This window comes from Anticarsia gemmatalis, chromosome 4 (assembly GCF_050436995.1).
Source record: "Anticarsia gemmatalis isolate Benzon Research Colony breed Stoneville strain chromosome 4, ilAntGemm2 primary, whole genome shotgun sequence".
NCBI lineage: Eukaryota > Metazoa > Arthropoda > Insecta > Lepidoptera > Erebidae > Anticarsia > Anticarsia gemmatalis.
Genome location: NC_134748.1, coordinates 10896173 through 10917190, shown reverse-complemented (window position 1 = coordinate 10917190; position 21018 = coordinate 10896173). Strand labels below are relative to the sequence as shown.

At 35.4% G+C, this 21018-nt stretch overlaps 3 protein-coding genes across 3 annotated transcripts; 2 read left to right on the top strand and 1 right to left on the bottom strand.

The window, feature by feature from the left end:
• The first annotated feature begins 881 nt into the window (after nt 1-881).
• On the top strand, nt 882-12062 carry LOC142972551 (small integral membrane protein 14). Its single transcript, XM_076113771.1, has 4 exons — nt 882-1058; nt 1320-1393; nt 6641-6832; nt 10772-12062. Exons 2-4 carry the CDS (start codon nt 1322-1324, stop codon nt 10808-10810), a joined length of 303 nt encoding a protein of 100 aa, XP_075969886.1. The 5' UTR covers nt 882-1058; nt 1320-1321; the 3' UTR covers nt 10811-12062.
• Nucleotides 12063-12335: 273 nt separating this feature from the next.
• Nucleotides 12336-17730, bottom strand: LOC142972549 (uncharacterized). The gene is made up of 7 exons (XM_076113769.1): nt 16872-17730; nt 16354-16520; nt 15863-16061; nt 15334-15465; nt 14875-15055; nt 13768-14105; nt 12336-13692 (listed from the first exon to the last, which is right to left on the bottom strand). The coding sequence occupies exons 1-7, from the start codon at nt 17559-17561 to the stop codon at nt 12931-12933; spliced, it is 2469 nt and encodes an 822-aa protein (XP_075969884.1). The 5' UTR covers nt 17562-17730; the 3' UTR covers nt 12336-12930.
• Nucleotides 17731-17858: 128 nt separating this feature from the next.
• Nucleotides 17859-20801, top strand: mRpS22 (mitochondrial ribosomal protein S22). Its single transcript, XM_076113770.1, has 7 exons — nt 17859-18062; nt 18144-18373; nt 18776-18900; nt 19099-19156; nt 19330-19538; nt 19995-20175; nt 20552-20801. The coding sequence occupies exons 1-7, from the start codon at nt 17951-17953 to the stop codon at nt 20765-20767; spliced, it is 1131 nt and encodes a 376-aa protein (XP_075969885.1). The 5' UTR covers nt 17859-17950; the 3' UTR covers nt 20768-20801.
• Nucleotides 20802-21018: the final 217 nt, after the last annotated feature.

The window sequence follows — 21018 nt, the reverse complement described above, 5'->3', positions numbered from 1 at the left end:
ACTAATAACAATGACACTCGTAAGTAACATTGCTGTGATAATATGCGTAGGCGTACTCGATGTAGTGTGTGTGATGCCTTTAATTTGTAAACTATTAGCACGTAGATAAGATTAATGTTATTTTATTTACCTACCAATAGACTACTAAAATCTGACATATAAAAATGTAAAGCATTTCACGCCGTTCAATTACCACCCGCCAACCAGACATCAGCTTGGCGGCGGATTTTGTTTTTCGTTTCATATCGTATTGGTAATACTACTAAATATTTTTGCTTAGCTACTAAATACTACCAAAACACTACAAAATAATAGAGCACGTTTCATTCGATTTCATGACTTTCCACCCGCCATTTTGACGGACACCATGATTTCATCCTTCCACGAGGTAAAAGTCAGCGGAACAGATAAATACGGATTTTATAAATAAAAAACGTCATCATCGACTACAACCTCTTTATGGGCGGCATAGAACATAAAGACCAAATTAATGCTACAAGCCTTCCTCATAGAGAGGACAAGAAACCTTATATGTTATAAAAAAAATGTTTCGCCGACTTTTAAATGTTTTGTACAGGCCTTTTTGCAATGCTTTGTGCAATACATTAACTTGAGTCCACCATTCTTAAATGTTGCCAAGCAAAGTCAAGACACATAACTGTATATATTTAATAAAATACAGGAATGGCGTTGACTATTACTTGAGATAAATAAATACAAAATCAGGTTATTTACATACCTGTATAAAAAAAAAACATTGTTACTACAAACTTCATTTCAAAACTTTTATTATAAAGGGAAATTTGCAGTGGCAACATTACTATTCAAATGCCTGGCCACCCTAAACATTGATTGGTTGTTGCCGCCCAATCATTCTTTTACGTAAACCAATCACATAGCTCCAAGAATACAGTGTAAAAATGTCGTCGCAAGTGTAGTTGAGTGTTCAACAATTTTCCATCGTTTATCATATCACTAACGCAGTTGCACTCGTATACTGCAACAATAGCAAATTCATTTATTGTTTTCTTCCATTTTTGTGCAAACAAGTACCGCAGGTACGCCTTTGAGCAGTTTACTTTCTCTTCTCTTAAGATCTATGACAGATGATCCTTGACCAGTGTTTTTTGTATTTGTAAATAAAAACAAAGATGTGGAATTATGCACAGTGCTTGCGTCGATGGGAAGGAAAAGTGATACGTTGACGTAATCACCTTGGCTGTTTCATTTATCGTTTGGCTGTAGAATAGTGGAAAAATAGAAATTAGTCGATAGAAAATTGTGTCAACAGAATTTCTGAGAGTTAATTTTTTGCTTAGATATGGGTGACGAAATGGATCCTTGCGAGTGCCTGTGGAATCACGAGCTAGCAATGCGTCGGCTCATCTCACTGGTGAGTAAACGACCTTGTAGATTATTGTTATTGAAGTGGGTGGAACATCCACGTCTACACTATGATTGTGGTATTCCTGTCGCCTTTTGTTGCTATTTCTGTTTACCAACATTGTTGAAACACGTTCTTTATTGATGTTACAATGTTAGTAAACATATTAGTGAGTTATGACCTATATTTACCTTATTCAGATATTACTTTCATTGTTTGTGTATAATTAGTTGCTTGCTAATTATGGAAGAAATCATAAGACCCTGGGAAATTGGACTGACACCATAACCAAAGCAATAACTTTTTTTATAATTACACTAATTTTATTGCATCCAGTTATTGATAGCCAGTTACTGTAAAATATCATTAAAATATACATAATAGGTAGATGTTTAATTACAGTTAATTATTCAAGCTGTATGATAACAAACCATTATCAGCACTTAATAGTTTTCATAATGGGTAATGGCAATCATAATTATATGAAATAATGAATGATCTGGAAAATATTTTGTGAAGAGCCGATTAGTTTTAGTTTCATAAATAAAAGGATATTTTTGCAAATCAAATTAGATTCATGTACCTACCTACTTAATTAGTTTATACTTTTTTATGTCCAAGTCACATTTTGTATGGATAATAATAAGATGTTTGATTAAAATGGAAGCCTTTATTATAATAATTCTCGCTGCCCTTAAGAAGTAGGAACCTTGTTGGCATAACGAAAAAAACCTGATTGATTTACACTATACCGAAACATACAACTGTACAGTATAATATAAATTGTACATACAGTCTTTTGTTAAAACTGGTCAGAATAATGAGCATAATGGATCTATCATAAGGTTTCAATCATAGTGTGGTACTCCTGTATAACCAAATTTTATAAATTATTGGAACCATTTAGCTCATCTGTAGTGTATTAATCTGGGATGAATTGAATTCTCCCCAATTCTCTAGGATGTAGGGTAACGGGTTTTTCAGGGCAGTACAGTTGCTACCTCCACAAGTTATAAATAGGTAGCTAGCTGGCTACATTTGAACAGCAGTTTGCAGTTCGTGGTATATGTAAATAAAAAGTTACTGAAGTCATCCTAGTGAAGAAGTGGGCACTGGAGATTTACAGCCCCCAGCATATTAAACAGATTAAAGAAACTGAGACAATCAAGGCACATTCCTTTTTATACATAACAAAATATGCATATTAAGGTGAACCCTTATTTTACCTTAGATTCGCCAGGTTTTCTAAGGAAGAAAATGCGTTTGCTTACTATGCAGGTGCATCATTGTTCATAGGAAAAGCGAGACTGGACATGAGGCAGACCAGGTAGGCAATACTGACAGAACCCGAAATGTCCCAGTTTCTAATTTGAAGTGAAACTTTAATCCTTCATAACAGATTTTAAGTATACATTTAAACTAGGTATAAAATAATCATCAATCCTATCCTTTTAGAGTTTCGACGTTATACACTAGTTTTAAAATATTTCCTTAATTTTACTGCAGGCATAAATTGCTATTAAGTTAGAATTGTTAACTGTTCGTTATCGCTTCAGATACGGCAATTATTTCACGCCTCTAGTTGAAGCCGTTATCGTTTGTGGTTTGCGATTGAGCACTATTGAGCAATTCATATAAATTCAGTTTTTATGATTTTATTTTCGTAGTTATATATTATTTCGTAGTAATAGGATAATTTGAATAAAAATAATATTTTTGTTAGATTATAATCGGATTGCATTTTTATAGTTTGATTTATTAAACTAGCATGATCATACGAAACTACTTATGCAAGTTAGTCGTACCATGCTCTGAGAGAAAAGCCACAAAATGACAAGTACAGTCAGATAATGCAATGGCCCTTGTAGCACAAGGCAGAACATCAGTCACAGTCAGATCTCCTGGCTCCTGTAGCACAAAGCGGAACGTTGACAGTTCAATATGGAAGAGAAATACTATAATGTAGTTAAACCACGAGTTCACAAAAGTCCTCTATGTAGTCGCATTTGATAATATTCTAGAATACAATAAAAAGACTCCACGCAATACTGCGGTAGATACTTCAACGTAGCGCAGTCATCCGTCTCTCCAGTGCATAATCGTAGTTATTAGGACCTTTCAGCCAGGCTACGGGCACGATTATCCCTCGTTTCAACACTCCTTAGTGCCATCAGTTGTATTCCAGTGCGACTATCACGAACCACCACTTTGTATGTAATTAGGTCATGCGAAGTATAGCGTCTGTGTGCGATTACATACTAATGACTGTATTCCGATACATTACAGTATTTTATATAATCGTATCGTGTAACATGCTAATTTGAAAACAATGATATGTTGCGGCTCGCGGTCGGTGTTACGATCGTTTAGGGGTGGTGGTGTTACATGTTCATTGTACACCGCGACACTTATTTTATAGCATTTGTAGTCGTAATGCATGGTGATATGTAATCGACCCACTTCTACGTAGTATGAAGTCCTCCTTCCTAATAGCGCAACTGTTATCCAAAAACCAACAGCTTAAGTAATTCCCAATCCACGGAATGAAAACTGAACTTAACTTCCACTTTAATTTTCTCTCCTCTCTTTTGTACTATATGTAAACATGCTACATGCTAAACCTTTACACAACCTTATTATTTTATAAGAGTTTTTTAGTCGACGCTTGCGGTAGCCAAAGACATTGTTCACAACATTCTAGTTTACAATATTATGTAGGTAGCTATTCAACAAAGTTCGAAGACTCCTGCTAAGAAGATTCAGTTTACGTCGGTAGGAGACTGCTTGAACCTCGGGCATTGCAAATGGACTTTTATCTGCCCTTCTTCCTCTACATTAATTACAAATCCAGTCAAGGTGAACACATGCATTAAGTACTTTCATTTTAACAGCTTTGTTAAGTGCCATGTGCAAGTGAAGTACTAATTTGATTGATAGCACAACTGATAAGATTATATCGTAATGTGCTACATATACTCATGTATGTACTCGTATGCAAAGCGTTTGTCTGCGAGATTGACCTCTATATCGCTGCTACGATAAAATTATCAAGCGTGTCTTTATTTTAAAGTTTTGTTTACTTAGATTAACTGAACACGTGATGATGACAGTGGATCCAAAATATGTTTTTAATATTATACATATTAATATGATTAAACATCATGTCTGTTATACCCGAGGTAAGGCAGAGTCGTATGAAATGCACCCGCGTTTCGTCGTTTACAACTTAAGTTACTCATATAAGGGGACGAGCCTATTGCCATATACCGGCCACCGAACTCAGATCGCGAACAAACTAATACAAATTAGAATAAGATCAATAATACTTTTTACAACCTTGGAAACGAACCCTAGGCCTGGTGACAGTCGTATACACATACACTATCATCAATATCAACAACAGAGTCAGTTTATTTATTTTCAGCCCATATTGTCCCACTGCAGGGCAAAGGTCTCCCTTCCCTCTTTCCACCTATCTCTGTCTAAAAGAATAATAATATAAAAGTCAGTTTAAAACAAAATATTTTTTTTTAATAAAGCGAATTACAACAATTCTATGAAAGCTATCACGATTAGGCATGCCAGTAGCTTAATGGCAGACTATCTTAGATTTCCTGGCCATCTGGCAACTTAGACCAGACCTAATAATTTCTACAGATGTTGGCCGATGATGGGAACAGCCGTATTATTACGCATGTAGGCAATTAGACACGTAGCTATCCAATTTTATATGCGCGTAAATATGCATGTACTTAGACAATATAAATATATGCAAACTTTCTGCGCAGTCATGATGTAATGAGACAAAGGACGATGTACTTTCTTTAAAATGATGTAGGTCTGTACGAATAATGCGGAATGCGAAAGTCGAAAAATACTTTCACTGCACCGATTCATTCGTTCAACTTGAAGACGTTTTACGTACAAAAAGTTGAATAAGATCGGACATTGATCATTAAATGTCTGAAATAGGACTTAATAATGAAGGAATCGCGTGAATCAGCTAATTGATATTTATCACCAGTTTCACAACTTCCAACTAGTAGATAGTTTATCATCAAATTTCGAAGCAATTTCTAGATGTAAGGATCTTACCAAGTGGCGTTCTCGTCTCTGCCCACGACCTATGGGAAATAGTTGTGATTTTTTTGTATGTGTATTTGCTACCATTTTGTCTATTGGATAATTTATCCGGCACATAACCACGACCTTTGACAACTTCAAATAAATGTTAAATATAACGCTACTAGGCCATGATCTTATATCCCCGTTACACATCGTGTAGTGGAATGTTTGTAGGGACCCTCGCAATAACAATAATATCATTCAAATGCCGATGCGATGTGCACTGCTAGCTTCCTCATTGTACGTGTCATGTCACAATACAGTATTGTAGTCTTGAAATAACTGTACTATTTACTACACAAATACTCTGAATAATAGTACTAGTTTATCCTTATACTGGCCACGATGTTATATTTTCTCTTGAGTTTCGTGCCCAGATCTATTTATGGCTAATTGTTGAGATGCTAGCTGACCAGTGTGGTTAAAAATGTAGCCAGTATGAACCTGGGTCTTTAGCTATCTTCTTATCAAAATTTTATCTAATGCAGTTCAGCGGTTTAGCCGTGAAAGCATAACGGACAGACTTTAGAATTTATAATATTAGTATGCAATTATGCATGCCGCGACATTGAATTTTTGTGCATATTTTACTTCATTATACTCGCATTACTGTCTAAGTTTATCAACTAAATAGGCACAGTTATATTGATTTATTCAAAGCCACAAACAATAAACCTATTTACAAACAAACGCAGGAAATCGATTTCACCGACATTGAGAAAATAATTCAACGTCCACGTAATAAATAATTACATAACCAGATTCAAGTGTATTTTATGTACTTACCAATACATAATGTAAAAATGATTCAAGCATAAAGAATTAAACTTCTCCTATGCTTTGTTCAAGCCTCTCCTTGGTAACAGTGAAATTGAGGAGGTCAATTAAAGCTAAAAGTTATGATATTTACGACCGGTTTCGCTACCTTTGAATTGTATGTATGTATTGTTGTAGGTATGGGCTAGCTTAAAGAGTGTATAAGCCAGAGAATCTTTGTCCTTTACAGGACAGTCTTTGGGCTAAGCTCAAGGCTATTAGGTAGCATGATCTCAAAACTTTTTATCTACAAATCGAAATATTAAAGTAACTAAGTACATATTGAACGGTATTTTTCTTGTTTGCCCTGTTTAGCTCCGTCAAGGCCAGTCATACTGCACAGACAATGAGTGCCTGGACGAGATACCCGGACTACCGCGGCCGGAGTCTTCCGCGAACAGCTTCCTTATGATGTTCCTCATGATGGCGTTAGCGCTCGCCATGTACGCGATGCGTCCACGCCGTAACCAGATACAAGATGCCGCGAAGCCTACGCAAAACTCTCAAGTAAGTATATAGAAATGTCCTTCTAGCTGATAAACAACTACTAGGTGACAACTACTAGATGACATATCAAATCTAGCAGGCTGTGTGAATTGTGTGTCTAAAATTAGACAATATCCACTCTTCTTTCCTCGTATCTAAGTAGCCCGGTAGGATGGTATTTGAGTCCGACAGCTTTACGACTCCTAAGAGCGGAGGTTTAGATCTCGACAGTAAAACCTTTTTGGTCCAACGTCGGGAGAGTTGGAAGAGGCAGCCATTTACATTATCATGCGGTACAGAAGCAGTAAAATTGTCTGCTCAATAGTAATTAATAGTAAGCACGGGTGCCAGTGAGTTTTCATCAAGTTCAAGGTTAATTTTAAAATGCAAAACATTCCGTTACTTTCCTCGTTATTTCATCACATTATCAGAAAAGAAGTTAAAGACAGTAATCTGTACTGGCATTTCGATGTATTTATCTCAATTTGCGCCCTTGTTTTGAACTTTTCATTTCATAATATTTGCTATCATTATAACCTTTGCGATTGGAAATACAATGTTCAGCTGTTCTTAGTATTTCGAGAGTAAATAATGTTTGTTAAGGCTTCTTGGGTAGAAGGTTATAAAAGAGTTTTTCAGTTTAAATACGAGTATGAATAAATGTAGGTAATTTAGAGGCTTTGTTATTGAAGTATATGATTATCATATTGTTTTGAGACAAAACGTGTGAGTCATTTTTACACCTACCTACGGCTTATGTGATAATATGACATATTTAGCGATGATCATCATACAATTTCGACGAAAATGCCAATGAGCTTTATTGTCGGATCCTCAGTAGTTACTTAACGGGATCATCAGAGATGTTTGATGTAAATCAATCGATGGAATTGATTTCATTATTTGGAATGATGTATTTCTAAAATGAATTTGCGACGCATTTCAATTTATATCAGAACCTCCTTTTACATTGTTGAATAAAATTTGACATAGTTACAATCGTACATCTTATACATTTTGCTGACTAAAATATGTAAGAAACCACAAGCATTGTGAATTGGAAACGTTTTATTTACAAAACATTATTGTGGTGCAAACATTCGTCCACGGTATCTGGGTCAATGGTCACGACTAAAATGTACAGTTGTTCGTTCATTCTGTCACCTTTATTTGTTACATTTTTAAACTAGTGTCCGATACACATATAGATTTATGTAAAACGTGATAGTTAAATTATTTTGGTGGCTAAACCCAGTAGCTTTCGTGTGTATATGGATTGAATAAGTAAAACATTTAGGGGTTTATTTTTGAATAAACTAGCCTGTTTTTTAACACGGGAAGTCGGTTCAGTCGTTATGTGGTACACGTGTGTAATACATATGTATATGGATTTGTAAAAGAATAACATATAGAATATAAAATCCAACTCATTTAAACGCGTGCCCTTAGTTTAAACCAGATGGTTATCAAATGACCTCCAATTTTTCTAGAGTAATCGCTGACAGTTTCAACGTATCAAATATTGTGACACAGTTTAATATGCTTGGCCATTATATTTACGAACATTACAGTGTAATATTCATGCATTCTTTAACCAAACATTTTCCTTTTTTATGATACAACTAGATCTACAAACTATTGTATGACAAATATCAAATATTTTGTTCCGTATGCGAATCGAATTCACAACCCTGGCATTAGAAGCGGCATATTAACCTTAACCCGCCGCGAAAGTCGGTTGATTTCGAAAATCATTAAATATGCAATTTGATACAAGTGTTTGATAATTTAGACTTCAAAAAACCGGTTTCATATCTACTACAATGTCACGTATTAAAGTCGCTAGATAGTCGATTATGGTCTAAAATGTGTTCTATCGTATTGTTAGATAGCGGAAGTATGCACGTCAATGCACGAGAAGAACCGGTCATTGCCAAATCCATTACTCGTTTAGAAAGGATATACGGGCTTTGTAGTAAGGATCATTATTTGAAACGATTTTGATCACGCAGGTTTGTACGGACGGTCGTTCAATGAACTCTTTCAAATATGATACTGAGATTGATGCTGCAATGATTTTTATTATAATAGGTAAGGTCAATTTGGGTAACTTTGAATCATCCGGGTAACATTGACAGTGGGAATTTGAACTAGATTCGATTATTTTTTCGTATGTAACCAACACGTTTGATAAAGGTTCATTTTAGTTTTGCAAACTTTTATCAATTGTGTTGGTTTCATATGAAAAATTACCCAGGTTGACTGTACTCTGTTTTAATTTAAAGCAGGTACGGATAAGGAGCGCTCCTATACTAAGAATAAATACTTATGTATTGAGCTTCATCCACAAATCTTGTTATGCACGATAGTCAGCGAGGTCTATTGAACAGTGCCAATTTTAAAAATGAATCAATTAATCGTGTTTACTTAGTCACCACTATGGTAAAGTTCCGAATGTGATTTATTTTTAATTAAAGAAATAGTACATTTCTATAACTTTCCCTTGGTGGTGACTGCATAATAAGGAGGTCTACATTTCACGCTTATAGTAGCAACATGAAACTTCCTTAAATTATAAAAGCATATGCGAGACACGCTTTTCGCAGCGGCACAAATATTTTGTTTGTATCTATAATGTTAGCTTTGAAAAAAATTTCTATAGCAAATAAGTCACTACAAAAAAGTACCAAATAGTTTAACGCTAATAGCGGCGATTCCGTGACAATGCGATATATTATGAGCCGGAAACTAACAGCGGTGATAACATAGTTATGTTATTGTTTTCATACAACATGTATCATAATTATACATATGGACAGTGTCACGTGGCTTTGACATGACTCTATGTTTTGTTTGATAATAACAAAACATCTAAATTCTTAAATACATAATTTTGGTTCGAAGGTTATTGTAAGGAATTGATGACCGATAGTTTAGATACCGCTTGGGTCGTGGCCCTTAGCTTGTCTCCTCTTGGTCTGCTATAGCCCGCCAACTTATAAATCCTTGGTATGCAAGATTTATCTAGATTATAATGAAGAATTCTGTGTATTTATAAAATAAGTTATTTGTAGCTGTGCAGACAAGCCAGTCAGCTGCATAAAAATGACCGTGACTTCTTATAATAAAAGTATAGAAAGTAGTAGTAAAGTTAGACTTCTTGTAAAAAATTCGGAGGTTTGTTCTTCGCCATCTGCAAATCTTGCGTACAAGACTCTTTATTTTGTCGTTAGACTAAAGAAAATAATTGTTGTAACCTTGCTATACAATGTGTATTATGTGCCCCGTCCAATGGGCGGATCAAGCGGCACGTGGTAATGTTTACTCAGTCCTGTCAACATATCGGCAACTAGCTTTCACCCGCCACTTCGTCTGAGTGAGCTTTATTTTTCACAAAAGATGTTATATAGCTAAAAACCTTCCTCAATAAATGAACCATTCAAATAAAAAATCGTTTTCAATTCGAATTCGTAGTTCCAATGATTAGCGCGTTCAAACAAACATGCTCATCTTTGTATTATTAGGATAGATTGGGTATGTGCATATTTGTCAACGTCAAAAATTCCATACATTTAGTAAAACGTCGAAGTTCGAACGTGTTGAGGTAATCGTTGTTGTTATGCTGCAATTTATAAAGTGAATTCAGACTTACCGGTAAATCCCGTCGACCATGTAGTCATGACCTTTGAGACAGGTCTGCGTTTAAATAAACCTTGATTATATAATTATTTTTATATCCATATCTATCTACGAAAATGTCTTTCTTCTTTTATTTCAATGTAATATTAGGGAAACACGATTTATAATCCCAGGTCATATGCGGAAACATGGGTTCGATAACAATTTTCTGCCTACCCGCATAGTCGATAAACGTCCTCTGCTAGTCATAAATCTCCCGTATGATTTATGATGTATTCATTTTTAATGTATTTTATTAAACGTAACTTTTTGCTCCCGCAGGATCACGACGGTGCGCCTCCGACGCCTCCAAGAATATAAGTAGAGGTCCATCGTCGAGGGGTCACGCTAACAATGAATTCCAGTAATTGTATTATAAATACTTATAGTAAATACGCCGGCGGACACACCAGCCGTCCCAGCGCACGACTAGAACTGTAAGATCTTGTGAATAGGAGTAACGATAAGTTGTCCACTCACAGAAACTTGAATTATAAAACATTTTTCGCTGCCTTACCTTTGAAATGTATTAAATATCTTTAGAAACAAAGTGAAGTATAATCGACCTTCTAGTTAAAGATGTATTTATTCATTGCTTTTTGACTTTTTGTTTATTTTTTATTTATACTATTATGTTTAATACTGGCCGCATATTTATCGTCCTTTGGTGCTATATTTTCCAATAACTAATGATAAGTTTACAGCTGGTATGTTAATAGTTGTTTACTGTCTAAAACAAATATTATCAATTTTAGAGAATATTTAGGAAAATTCACATCACAATAAGTGCAATATTGTATCTTGTACAAGACGGAAGATCTGAACTGTTAAGTATTAATAATATGAGGTGTTTGAAGATGACAATATAAGAAGAATTTCATGTCGTTGTTTCTCTCTAAGTTAAACCTGGCGAAGAGAGCGTTGTGTTATACAATCGTTATTTGAAACAGGCAGATTAGGCAGCTCCGAGATAAAAAAAAGCATGTATTTATTTTAGAAGAAATTGAATTGAAGAGACCATATATTGGGCTACATTTTGTAAATGAAAATTTCATTACAGATTATGATTGTAAATGCATTCGCCTGCACTTGGTACACGGTCGCATAACGACTTGACTTTACGACGAATGCAAACATTTATAGTGCAGTAACGCTAGGGTTAATTTTACGATCCATAAGGAAATGAGATTTCCCTTCTTTCATGATAATATTGCTACTGAAACGTAGCTCTCTCACTCGCAAATACAATTTTGCGACATTTTATATAGCACTTTTTTTTTTGCTTGCGTTACACTTAGTTTAACTAAAGCATGATTAGAAAAATAAAAATACATAATATATTAATATACTCGTCACGAACACAAAGAGATTATTTTCTCGAACACTGTTGCAATTATTTTATTTTTCTGGTCAAATTAATGCATATTCCACTAGTTTTAGCTCGTTTGACTTGGGTTGGGTAATATTTTCAACCATTTTTGTTTTTTATATTATCAATAATATGTATGTTTTATTGACAAAACCATTCGAGATTCTATTTATCAAGATAAATAAACATAACTGTGAGACATTATTTGTTTTCTTTTATTACGTGACCCCAAGAATCAGCCTGTTTAGTTAATAGTTTGTGCCTAATATTTTAACCAAGAAATTGTTTATTTATCCCCGTTTAGACGACATTTTGTAGCATACCCGCTAGCAATGATGTGTCGTAAAACAGGAGTAACCTGACTTATTTTCTGTAAAATTTCTAAGTCGTATCCATAGTCTAGGAATATGAACAGTTACTTCAGTACTAGTAGGATTAGTATGAATGGACTAAAAGAAAACAAAATAAAACACAAAGTGAATGGTGCATAGGTGAAATGCCAGTACAAGTTCAGTCACACACAAAAATCGTTAAGTGATTTTTGTTTCAAACGCGTGCCTCTGATATTTCTAAGCATACTCACACTGACGTCATAGATGAGTAAATTTAACATTAAAAGTAATTGAATTTTGTAATTGAAAATGTGGGTATGTATATGTGCAAAATAAAGTTGTCGTTATTAATATCATACCATACTTACGTTCTGAAGTCATACTCAAATCGCCGATTGACGTGATGTGATCTCAAAAATTACAACTTATTTTTATTTAATGTTTTGTATTTAAAAGGTAAAATCAAAGATGCGAATCTAACAAGAATGGTTCACCGACCCAACGGTCAAGGTGACCAGTTGATTTCCACGTATTCTATTAAAACGGCTCAAACCTCAACGGTAACTAAAACTGATAAAAAGTTGCTTTACACTTTTCATTAACGGCATTATTCTATTGAGTTGTACAAAAATACCTATCGACGCCTCAATGTATAAATAATTAACAATTCCGTACGTACACCGCATTTCACAATTGCATTAAAAAAACTTGGAAGTCCTTTGCCACGAGACCAGTCACTTTCACGATTCTTGTATTTGATCCACTTTATTCTTAACTATCCTTAACAATGCACTCATTTTTTTGTACTTTCCCGTCGAATTTGGAAGGTTCTCGAAGTTGATGACGTCACAAACATCTTTCGCGAACTTATCGTCTGAGGGTAGTTTGACATATGAAGACGCGATGTTCATGACCGGAGTACCGTATTGAGTGCCTTTGACCTTTCCCATTTTAGTGTCTGGTGTCCTCGGTACGTCAGAACTTTCCTGACTGTTGCTTCCACTTTGTGAACTACACACAGTATCCTGAGAATCTGCAAGAGGCTGTGAACTTGTACACTCTTGAGTACTACTTAGCTGCACTGATTCCTGCGTATCCATTATTTCCGAGGGTACACTTTGCGGCGAATCATTTATTGTTATTGTATCTTCAACATTATCAGTGTCTTGTAAAGCTTCAGATTGTTGCTCCGTTTTGTCAGTTGTTTCGACACTGGTATTGTCAATTGTGGGTTTATTGGCGTCAGTACTAACTAAAATCTCTGTTTCCTGCTTTTCTTCATCTTCAATCGTCACATCAGCTATTTCAATGACACTATCATTATTTTTACCGTCAACATCAACTACGTCATTATTCTTAACATTTTCGTCATCGTCTGAAATAGTGATATCGTGAGACGCTGGCGTTTCATCAGCAACGTCCAAAGCATCTAACAGCAGCTGTTTCTTAGCTTCTAAATCATCCAGCGAAGGACTGGCGCGATCGCTACTGTGAGACTTGTCCTAGAAAACGAATTGTGTTTTGGGAGTAACAGGTAATTAAAAAATATGATTAAATACTGTTGAATATATACTTACCAGTTCACTATTATCTTCATCAATAACAATAAAGTCTTCCATAGGTACTTCTAATATGTCGTCCGCGCTTTTGTCATCTTCTTTCGCGTGTTCTGTCGAAGAAAGGACAGGACTGGCTTTTGGAGTAAGAACCTTTGCAGGACTGGAATGGGCTATAGACACGGGCTTCTCAAGAGGGTCTGTTTTCTCAGGGGGTTGTAATGGCATAGGTATTTCTGGGGGTGGTGGGGGTACTTGTGATGGGGGCGGTGGTGGAGGGTCCTCAGGCGGCGGCGGTGGCGGCAACGGCGGTGGAGCCTCGTCCGGAAGAGGAGGCACCGACGGAAATACTGTTGCTTCTACAATTTATAAAATATGCTGTGACAGTGACGTTTTTATATGGTGATAGTATTTAATGTTATTTTGCTACAATAAAGAAGTTTACTGCTGAATTGGTCTACAAATTAAATTACAAATGTTGTGCAACGGTATTTTTTTAATCATGTCGTCATCAACTGGATGAAACTAACGAAAAATATTGATGCAAAATATTAAATAAACAAAATATTATGGGACAACTCACACACGGTCATTTGATTCCAAACTAAGCAGGGCTTGTACTATGGTAACCAAATAATAAAACCTGATAAACATACTTATATACTTCTAAATACATACTTATATAGATACATTAACATCCAGGCTCAGAACAAATACTCGTGCTCATCACACAAAGATTTGTCCCGGGTGGGATTCGAACCCACCACACGCGGCGCTATGATTGTTGCGGCGAGGTGACCGCTTAAACCACTGCGCCAAACGTGCAGTTAAAAGTGGGTATGTTATAACTTCAAAACTTTCGCTTTACGTGTAAATTATAAGGATACGGGAATTAACACAAACGAGAATTATATCTTAAAATGCCTGACGTTTCGACGCAGGTTACACTGACCGTAGTCGCAGGCGGACTAGGATATAATGGGTAGGAATATTGTACGTCTTTGCCAAGCAACGTTGTATTGTGTTGTTGCGTTGTATTGTGTGGGCCCACACTTTTAGTAACAGTGTACCTACACTCATATCCATAGTTCTAGACTAGTATAAAGTTTGTTATCACCAATAGCTCACCGTCACCACTATCGAGGTCCATCTCGGCCTGTCCTTCCAGCGTGGTGTTGTTCGACGCAGAGGGGAATAGAATTAATTTCTTGCGTTTGTACGCCTTCATCGCGTTAGGCGCTAAGTACTGCAGCATTGACAGCTTGCTGTCTTGTTCCGATATGGGAGGGAGACCAAACATGTGCGCTTCCTGGAAATACACATGATTTTACTTCAATGAAATAAGTTAGGTACATTATATGTTGACATTCACCAGTTATCAACTCAGAGCCGAAAAAAAAGTCGAAACGTCGCGTGTTTCATTTTACTATGACTTCATGCATAGAACGCCATCTAATTCTGCTAATAATTAATCTGATTTCTATTATTAATAGTTCTTTTTCATTATACATCAAGCATAAGGTTGACTCTACAAAACTTTCATATTTTTAAATTATCTTTGAAATGATATAAAATGAGACTACTTACGTCTTTATAACGCGGACTGGCAGGAACATTGAATCCTGGGAAGTCCAATATCTTCTTAATATCGAATTTGTCTTTAGATCCTGGCTCAGAGACCTCACCCTCTTCCTCCTCAGGCTCCAATATTGCGTTACCCTAAAACATTGTAAGATAGCAATTGATTAATGTGAATCTTTTATATTCACAAAATGTTATGGAATAAATTAATGAAATAAAATTTGCCAATGTGGTGGACTCAAGGCGTAACCCTTTCCTTGTTCGGGAGGAGAGCCTTGCCCAGCAGTAGGACAATAGTAGGTGTGAAAATAACTAAGGTAATCTTTTTTTAACTGGCTCTACAAATTGCATAATTTCACACAAAGTCTCTTTACTTCTTCATTATCACACAAAGCAATCATTAAAATTAAAATATACACACATTGTAACAACAAAATACTACATAAAGATAACTTAAGTATTTTGCCCAACACAAGATAAAAATGTAGATTGGTTACTTTGTTGTATACAACTAGATAATTTAAAATTTAATTACCGATGAATCAAACATTGTGATCCCAGAATGACTAATCCTGGCCTCTTCCAGCCAGCCTGGCGGGTACCCCAACAGTCTCATACGATATATATACAGAGGTAGCTCATGTCTTTTAAGTCCTAGTGCATGCCGCAGGTGTCCTGATATCCTGCCGGGAATCAAGTGCCCAAATTTCTGATCATCCTCCACATGGTACCGTCTGAAATAATAAGTGATAAACATTGATGAGATGTTAGAATACAATTTATGCCCTATGTTTCTGTGATAAAATGCAGTCATGCAAATTCCTTTGTCTTCCAGTGAAAATTACAATAAAATCTGATAAGATATGTCAACATCATAATATAATAATATGTAAAAAAAACTAGTAACATAAAAAGTGCTTTCTTTTGACTTTATTATTTTTCTATAGTAATATAGTTAGGGAACAGATTATGTCAGTTAGTACTATAAATATTGGTATATTCTAATTCTATTAAGTGTTAACTCACCCCACTCTAACAGGCATACTCTTTCTCTTATTAGCTATCCTGACAAAGTCCTTGGGTTCAGGACAGTCTCGGAGGGTATGATTGCCATCACAGTTGAAGCACAAGCCTCTGCGAGCTGGAGGTGGTGTTGGCTCCTTTGGTGTGTTATTTGATATCACGGTTGAAGCCTGAAATTGTGAAATTGATATAAGATATTAACATTATATACCAGATTTATTAGTTTAGTACTGATTTAGTATGGCAGAAGGTAAAATCTTGATGTATAATTGATAAGAAATTGTTAAACTTCATCTATAAAAGTAATAGTCAATTATATTTATTTATTTATTGCTTCTAGACTATTAGTATTTCCATAAATACAGAAATAATTCACATAAAACTTAAATGAATGTTGAAAACTATCCTTTAGGACTTGTAATGCACCAAGCAAAACAACAATTGTTATTTGTCTGTTCATAATGCCTCAAATGGGGATCTATTTAAATAAGCATAAATAAAGTATTAGTTATTAAACCTACCTGACTATATCTAGGAATATCATCAGGTCTATCATAACCAGGATCTGTGTCCACAAAGAACAAGTTGTTATCAACAGGCTCTTCTTCAAGCACGGGCATATCTTCAATCAAGTCCTCCGGCCAAATGTCCAGCTCCAAGTCAGTATCATTCTCAGACTCCAAACTCTCTCCTTCATGAAGCTTTATCAAGTTCAACATAAATGCTTTAATCTGCTCCTTATAATTACTGGCTAGCTTATTATCTCTGAAGCGCACCGTTATCAATGGCGTTCTATTTTCACATCCTTCTACACCTAAGTCACTGTTGCCAGGAGAATCTATTACTATGTCCTCATTAAGAATAGTAGTCTTACAACAATCAGTACTTGTTTTCTTAACGCAATCGACCTCATCAGTGTTCTTTTGCGTTTCTGAACTCGGTGCATCAACTACGACTTCCGACGTTTTCCCTCCATTCTGTATATTGGCTGGTGACAGAATTTTTATAACTTCTTCACATGATTTATCCTCATTAATAATTTCATTGTTAGTCTCCTCCAACTTTGATCCGTTCTTAACAGGCTGAGGACTGTTTACTTCCTCCAATCGATTTATTTTGGGTTCTTTAACCTCATCATCGCTGCTGGGTGCGATGTCCTCATTGTCCAATTCATAAATTATGTCGTTAACTCCCGCTTTTCTCTTCGCCATTGTGGTAAAAGTTAGTGTTTACAATATTCTCCACCGCATGAAGAATAGTTATTTACACTTTCCCTTCATGTAATTCTGTAAATAATGCATAAATTCCGAAAAATAGGTGGATTATTATGACAAATACATTATTTTGACACAAAATGACACATTGACAATTACAATTCCTCCTCTCTTGTCTTTGGTTTATGCCGACTATTTCGCCGACAAAGTTTTTTTTTGTAATATTAACTAGAATGTCAGACAAACTGTCTAAAAGTCGTATGAGTCAAAAAACCTATACTCCCTTTTTGACATTTGTTGAACTAAAAAAAAAGATTTTCAATAAACATTACTGCATTTAGGTTAGAATATTGTTCAATAGTTTTATATAATAAAAAAGTAAGATAATGGCACTTTTGTTGCGTAAATTAACGCAGAACAATCCCAGAAATTTAATACATGATGCACAGGTGCTCGTTATTTCATGCCGCAAACTGAGTATTGTTCCGTCCGTGTATGGTAAGATTGATCATATAAATAGCTGTGATGAGAAGAAACACGGCAATAAACGTATCACTTATTTATGTACTGCCTTTGCAGATGGAGAACAAGACCCGGCACCGAAGTTCTTCTCTTCCAATGTCCAAGTTTTGCTTAAAAGGTTAACCAGACCTGACTACAATAAAGTGTTCCGCAAAAGGACCAACCAGGGACTTACTGTTCTCAAAACGCCGACTTACAAGTTCTTAACAGATGAGCAACTGCAAGCTGAGTTGGCTAGAGCTGATAAGAAAGCCGACAGGCTGTTACAAATGCCTCCTGTAGTGAAGGTAACAAAATCATGACATAAATTCACTAAACATTAACTTAATTATATGGCCAAGGACCTGCTATAATGATGAATATGATATTTTTGTATCAGGATATATATTTTATCTGTGTGGAAATGAACTAATATGAAATAATAGATCAATGTGTCCATTATTACTACTTGATCCTCTTGAAAATTTATAGGATATATTGAAAATTTATAGGATAGATTATACTTACAGAAAATGCTTTCATAATGTAAAAGTTACTTTCCAATCTGTTTTCTAGACTACTAAGTCTCATGTAAGACGCATTATTACAATCTGTTTGATTCAGTTCTGCATAGTATGTAGAATAGTTTAGCACAAGATATTATGTATTACTTACTTACCATGTTTAATATGTTTATCAAATGTTTGCAGATACAACAACACATAGATGATGTTCTATCTAGAGACCCAGCACTGATTGGATATGATACAGCCAAGTATCTATTCACAGACATCACCTTTGGTGTGGCCAATGAAAAGAGGCTCATTGTGGAAAGGTGTGTACCAAACCATTTCTGTTTTTATGAAAGAGTGCCAGTTTTTCAGTGAGATTACTGTCATATCTTCATAAGGGCAGAACAAAAACTCTTTATAAAAGTTACCTATCCAAATAATTAATTTGTGTTTTCTGTTTTAAACACTTTGTATGATGTGGATAGTATGATTTAATAAAATTTGAAATAATGACTTTCCAGAGATCCTGATGGTATCCTCCGCAGTTGTGATCATGATGTCAGGAAAAGATTAAATCAGGTATGTTGCTATTAACTCCCAATGTCTTCTCCATATTTAAATAACTTGTATTTTAATTACAAACTTTATCCCTGCTGGAATTTCATACACCCTCTCAGGGTCAGCATTATTTTTTAACCATTCCAAAATAACTTCTTTCATAATCTCTACTATACCATTGTTTCTTATTACAGACATACTTCCCAATGAACGGCCGCAAGTTAAGAGAGCCACTAATGTTCACTGATCAAGAGAAACTGAACAGTTTGCTGGACCGAGAGCAGTACGAGTTTGTGTTGGACCGTGCCTGTGTGCAGTATGAACCTGATGAGCCTTCGTACCAGAGAATCACAAGCATTACTTACCAACATGTTGATATGTTGAGCAAATATGAAATACTTAGGTAAGGAATGATTACCTTACCTACCTTTTAGTTTTAAAGTAGAAGTTAAAAGAAAAACCTAGAAGATTTTAGTTACTTATGATTTATAAGTTTCAAACAAGTTCTTGCATAGTTATTCTGCTTTTGGGTCTAGTTGTTCTTTTTGCCTATTGATCTATCTTATTTGTCTACATCAAATTGTTCACTAGACCAGTACCTAATCCTTGAATTTATTTGACTAATGGTAATTCGTAAGATGCCATCCTGGCTGAAATACTTAAACTATCGTCAAAAAATTAAAAAAAAAAAACACTGATAATATGATAAATAAGACTACTTATTTATTTTACTTTTACTTGCAGCTGTAACATTTTACTTGGTCTAAAAAAAATTGTCACATCAGGGGTGATGTGCTATCTTATAAAAAAAAACAGCACTAACACTCTTTGAGACTAATAATGTTTCTCATGCTTACAGATCTACCAGACATTTCGGTCCACTTGCTTTCTACCTCACATGGCATCAGAGTATAGATAACTTGATGTTGGAGCTGCTACAGAACAGTGCAGTGAGAGAGGCAGTACTGCTCACTGCTTTGAGGCAGGACATACATGGTGATGTTGCTAGTGGGGATGTCGCACAAGCTCTTGTTCCACAGGTAAATTATTTTTTTATTATAGTTACTACCAGCCTATGGAAAGTACATGTCAAGCTAAAGTAGAAATCTATGAGGAAGATCTATGTGCAACAGTGGGATGACAAAGTGACACTCTTATGCATGAGTTGACTTTTGTTGCTGAACAGAACACCTCCAATCTATCTTTTGATATCTGCCATATTGACAAAATCTTTTTTATTTATAAGTCATAAGTGCTTTATATCACACTAATAAGTAAAACGATTTTTTATTGTTATTTCATTACCTAATAAAAAATATATGAGTGTTAACTTTTTAAACCCTTTTTATAACTATAAAAGACTTGAACACTGAACATGAAATAACTCTCATATAACTTAAAATCGTTCTTTTTCAGGTCCTAGCCACACCAGTTCAACTGTCCAAACCCGAGCGTTTAACAGAAGAAGATATCCAGTTAGACACCAAATGTGTAGAGTGTATAGAAAAGTACATTACAGCCAACTCGTCTATGAAGAGTCAGCAAGAACTGGCACTGCAAGGCTACAGGGAGCATTACCAACAACTGATCGAACTTAGCAGGGGACTGCTCAAGGCGCACGGCAAAGCTTAGATGTTTATAAATATTAAATGAGTAGTTAAGTTTTGACTCGTGTTTTATTTTCTGGTGTAAAGGGACTGTGTAGATATGTATTATGTCAAAAGCAATAGCGTTAATAAAATGGTTAAATCGATCAGGGTTTAACTTTATGATAATCTAGAGGCCGCCTGCGACTTCGTCCGCGTGGAAACCCTTCCTGCGTAAATTCCGAGCCCTCAGGAACTCCGGGATAAAAAGTAGCTTATGTTATTCTGGGTCTTCAG

Excerpts from the sequence above, each read along its gene's own strand:
- LOC142972551 (XM_076113771.1), top strand. The coding sequence starts at position 1,322 with ATGGGTGACGAAATGGATCCTTGCGAGTGCCTGTGGAATCACGAGCTA. Across the intron at positions 1,394-6,640 it reads TGCGTCGGCTCATCTCACTG|CTCCGTCAAGGCCAGTCATA; the intron begins GTGAGTAAACGA and ends TGCCCTGTTTAG. Across the intron at positions 6,833-10,771 it reads AGCCTACGCAAAACTCTCAA|GATCACGACGGTGCGCCTCC; the intron begins GTAAGTATATAG and ends TTGCTCCCGCAG.
- LOC142972549 (XM_076113769.1), bottom strand. The coding sequence starts at position 17,561 with ATGGCGAAGAGAAAAGCGGGAGTTAACGACATAATTTATGAATTGGAC. Across the intron at positions 16,062-16,353 it reads AGTATGCCTGTTAGAGTGGG|ACGGTACCATGTGGAGGATG; the intron begins GTGAGTTAACAC and ends TTATTATTTCAG. Across the intron at positions 13,693-13,767 it reads ATGAAGATAATAGTGAACTG|GACAAGTCTCACAGTAGCGA; the intron begins GTAAGTATATAT and ends TTCGTTTTCTAG.
- mRpS22 (XM_076113770.1), top strand. The coding sequence starts at position 17,951 with ATGGCACTTTTGTTGCGTAAATTAACGCAGAACAATCCCAGAAATTTA. Across the intron at positions 18,063-18,143 it reads TATTGTTCCGTCCGTGTATG|ATGGAGAACAAGACCCGGCA; the intron begins GTAAGATTGATC and ends CTGCCTTTGCAG. Across the intron at positions 20,176-20,551 it reads CACAAGCTCTTGTTCCACAG|GTCCTAGCCACACCAGTTCA; the intron begins GTAAATTATTTT and ends GTTCTTTTTCAG.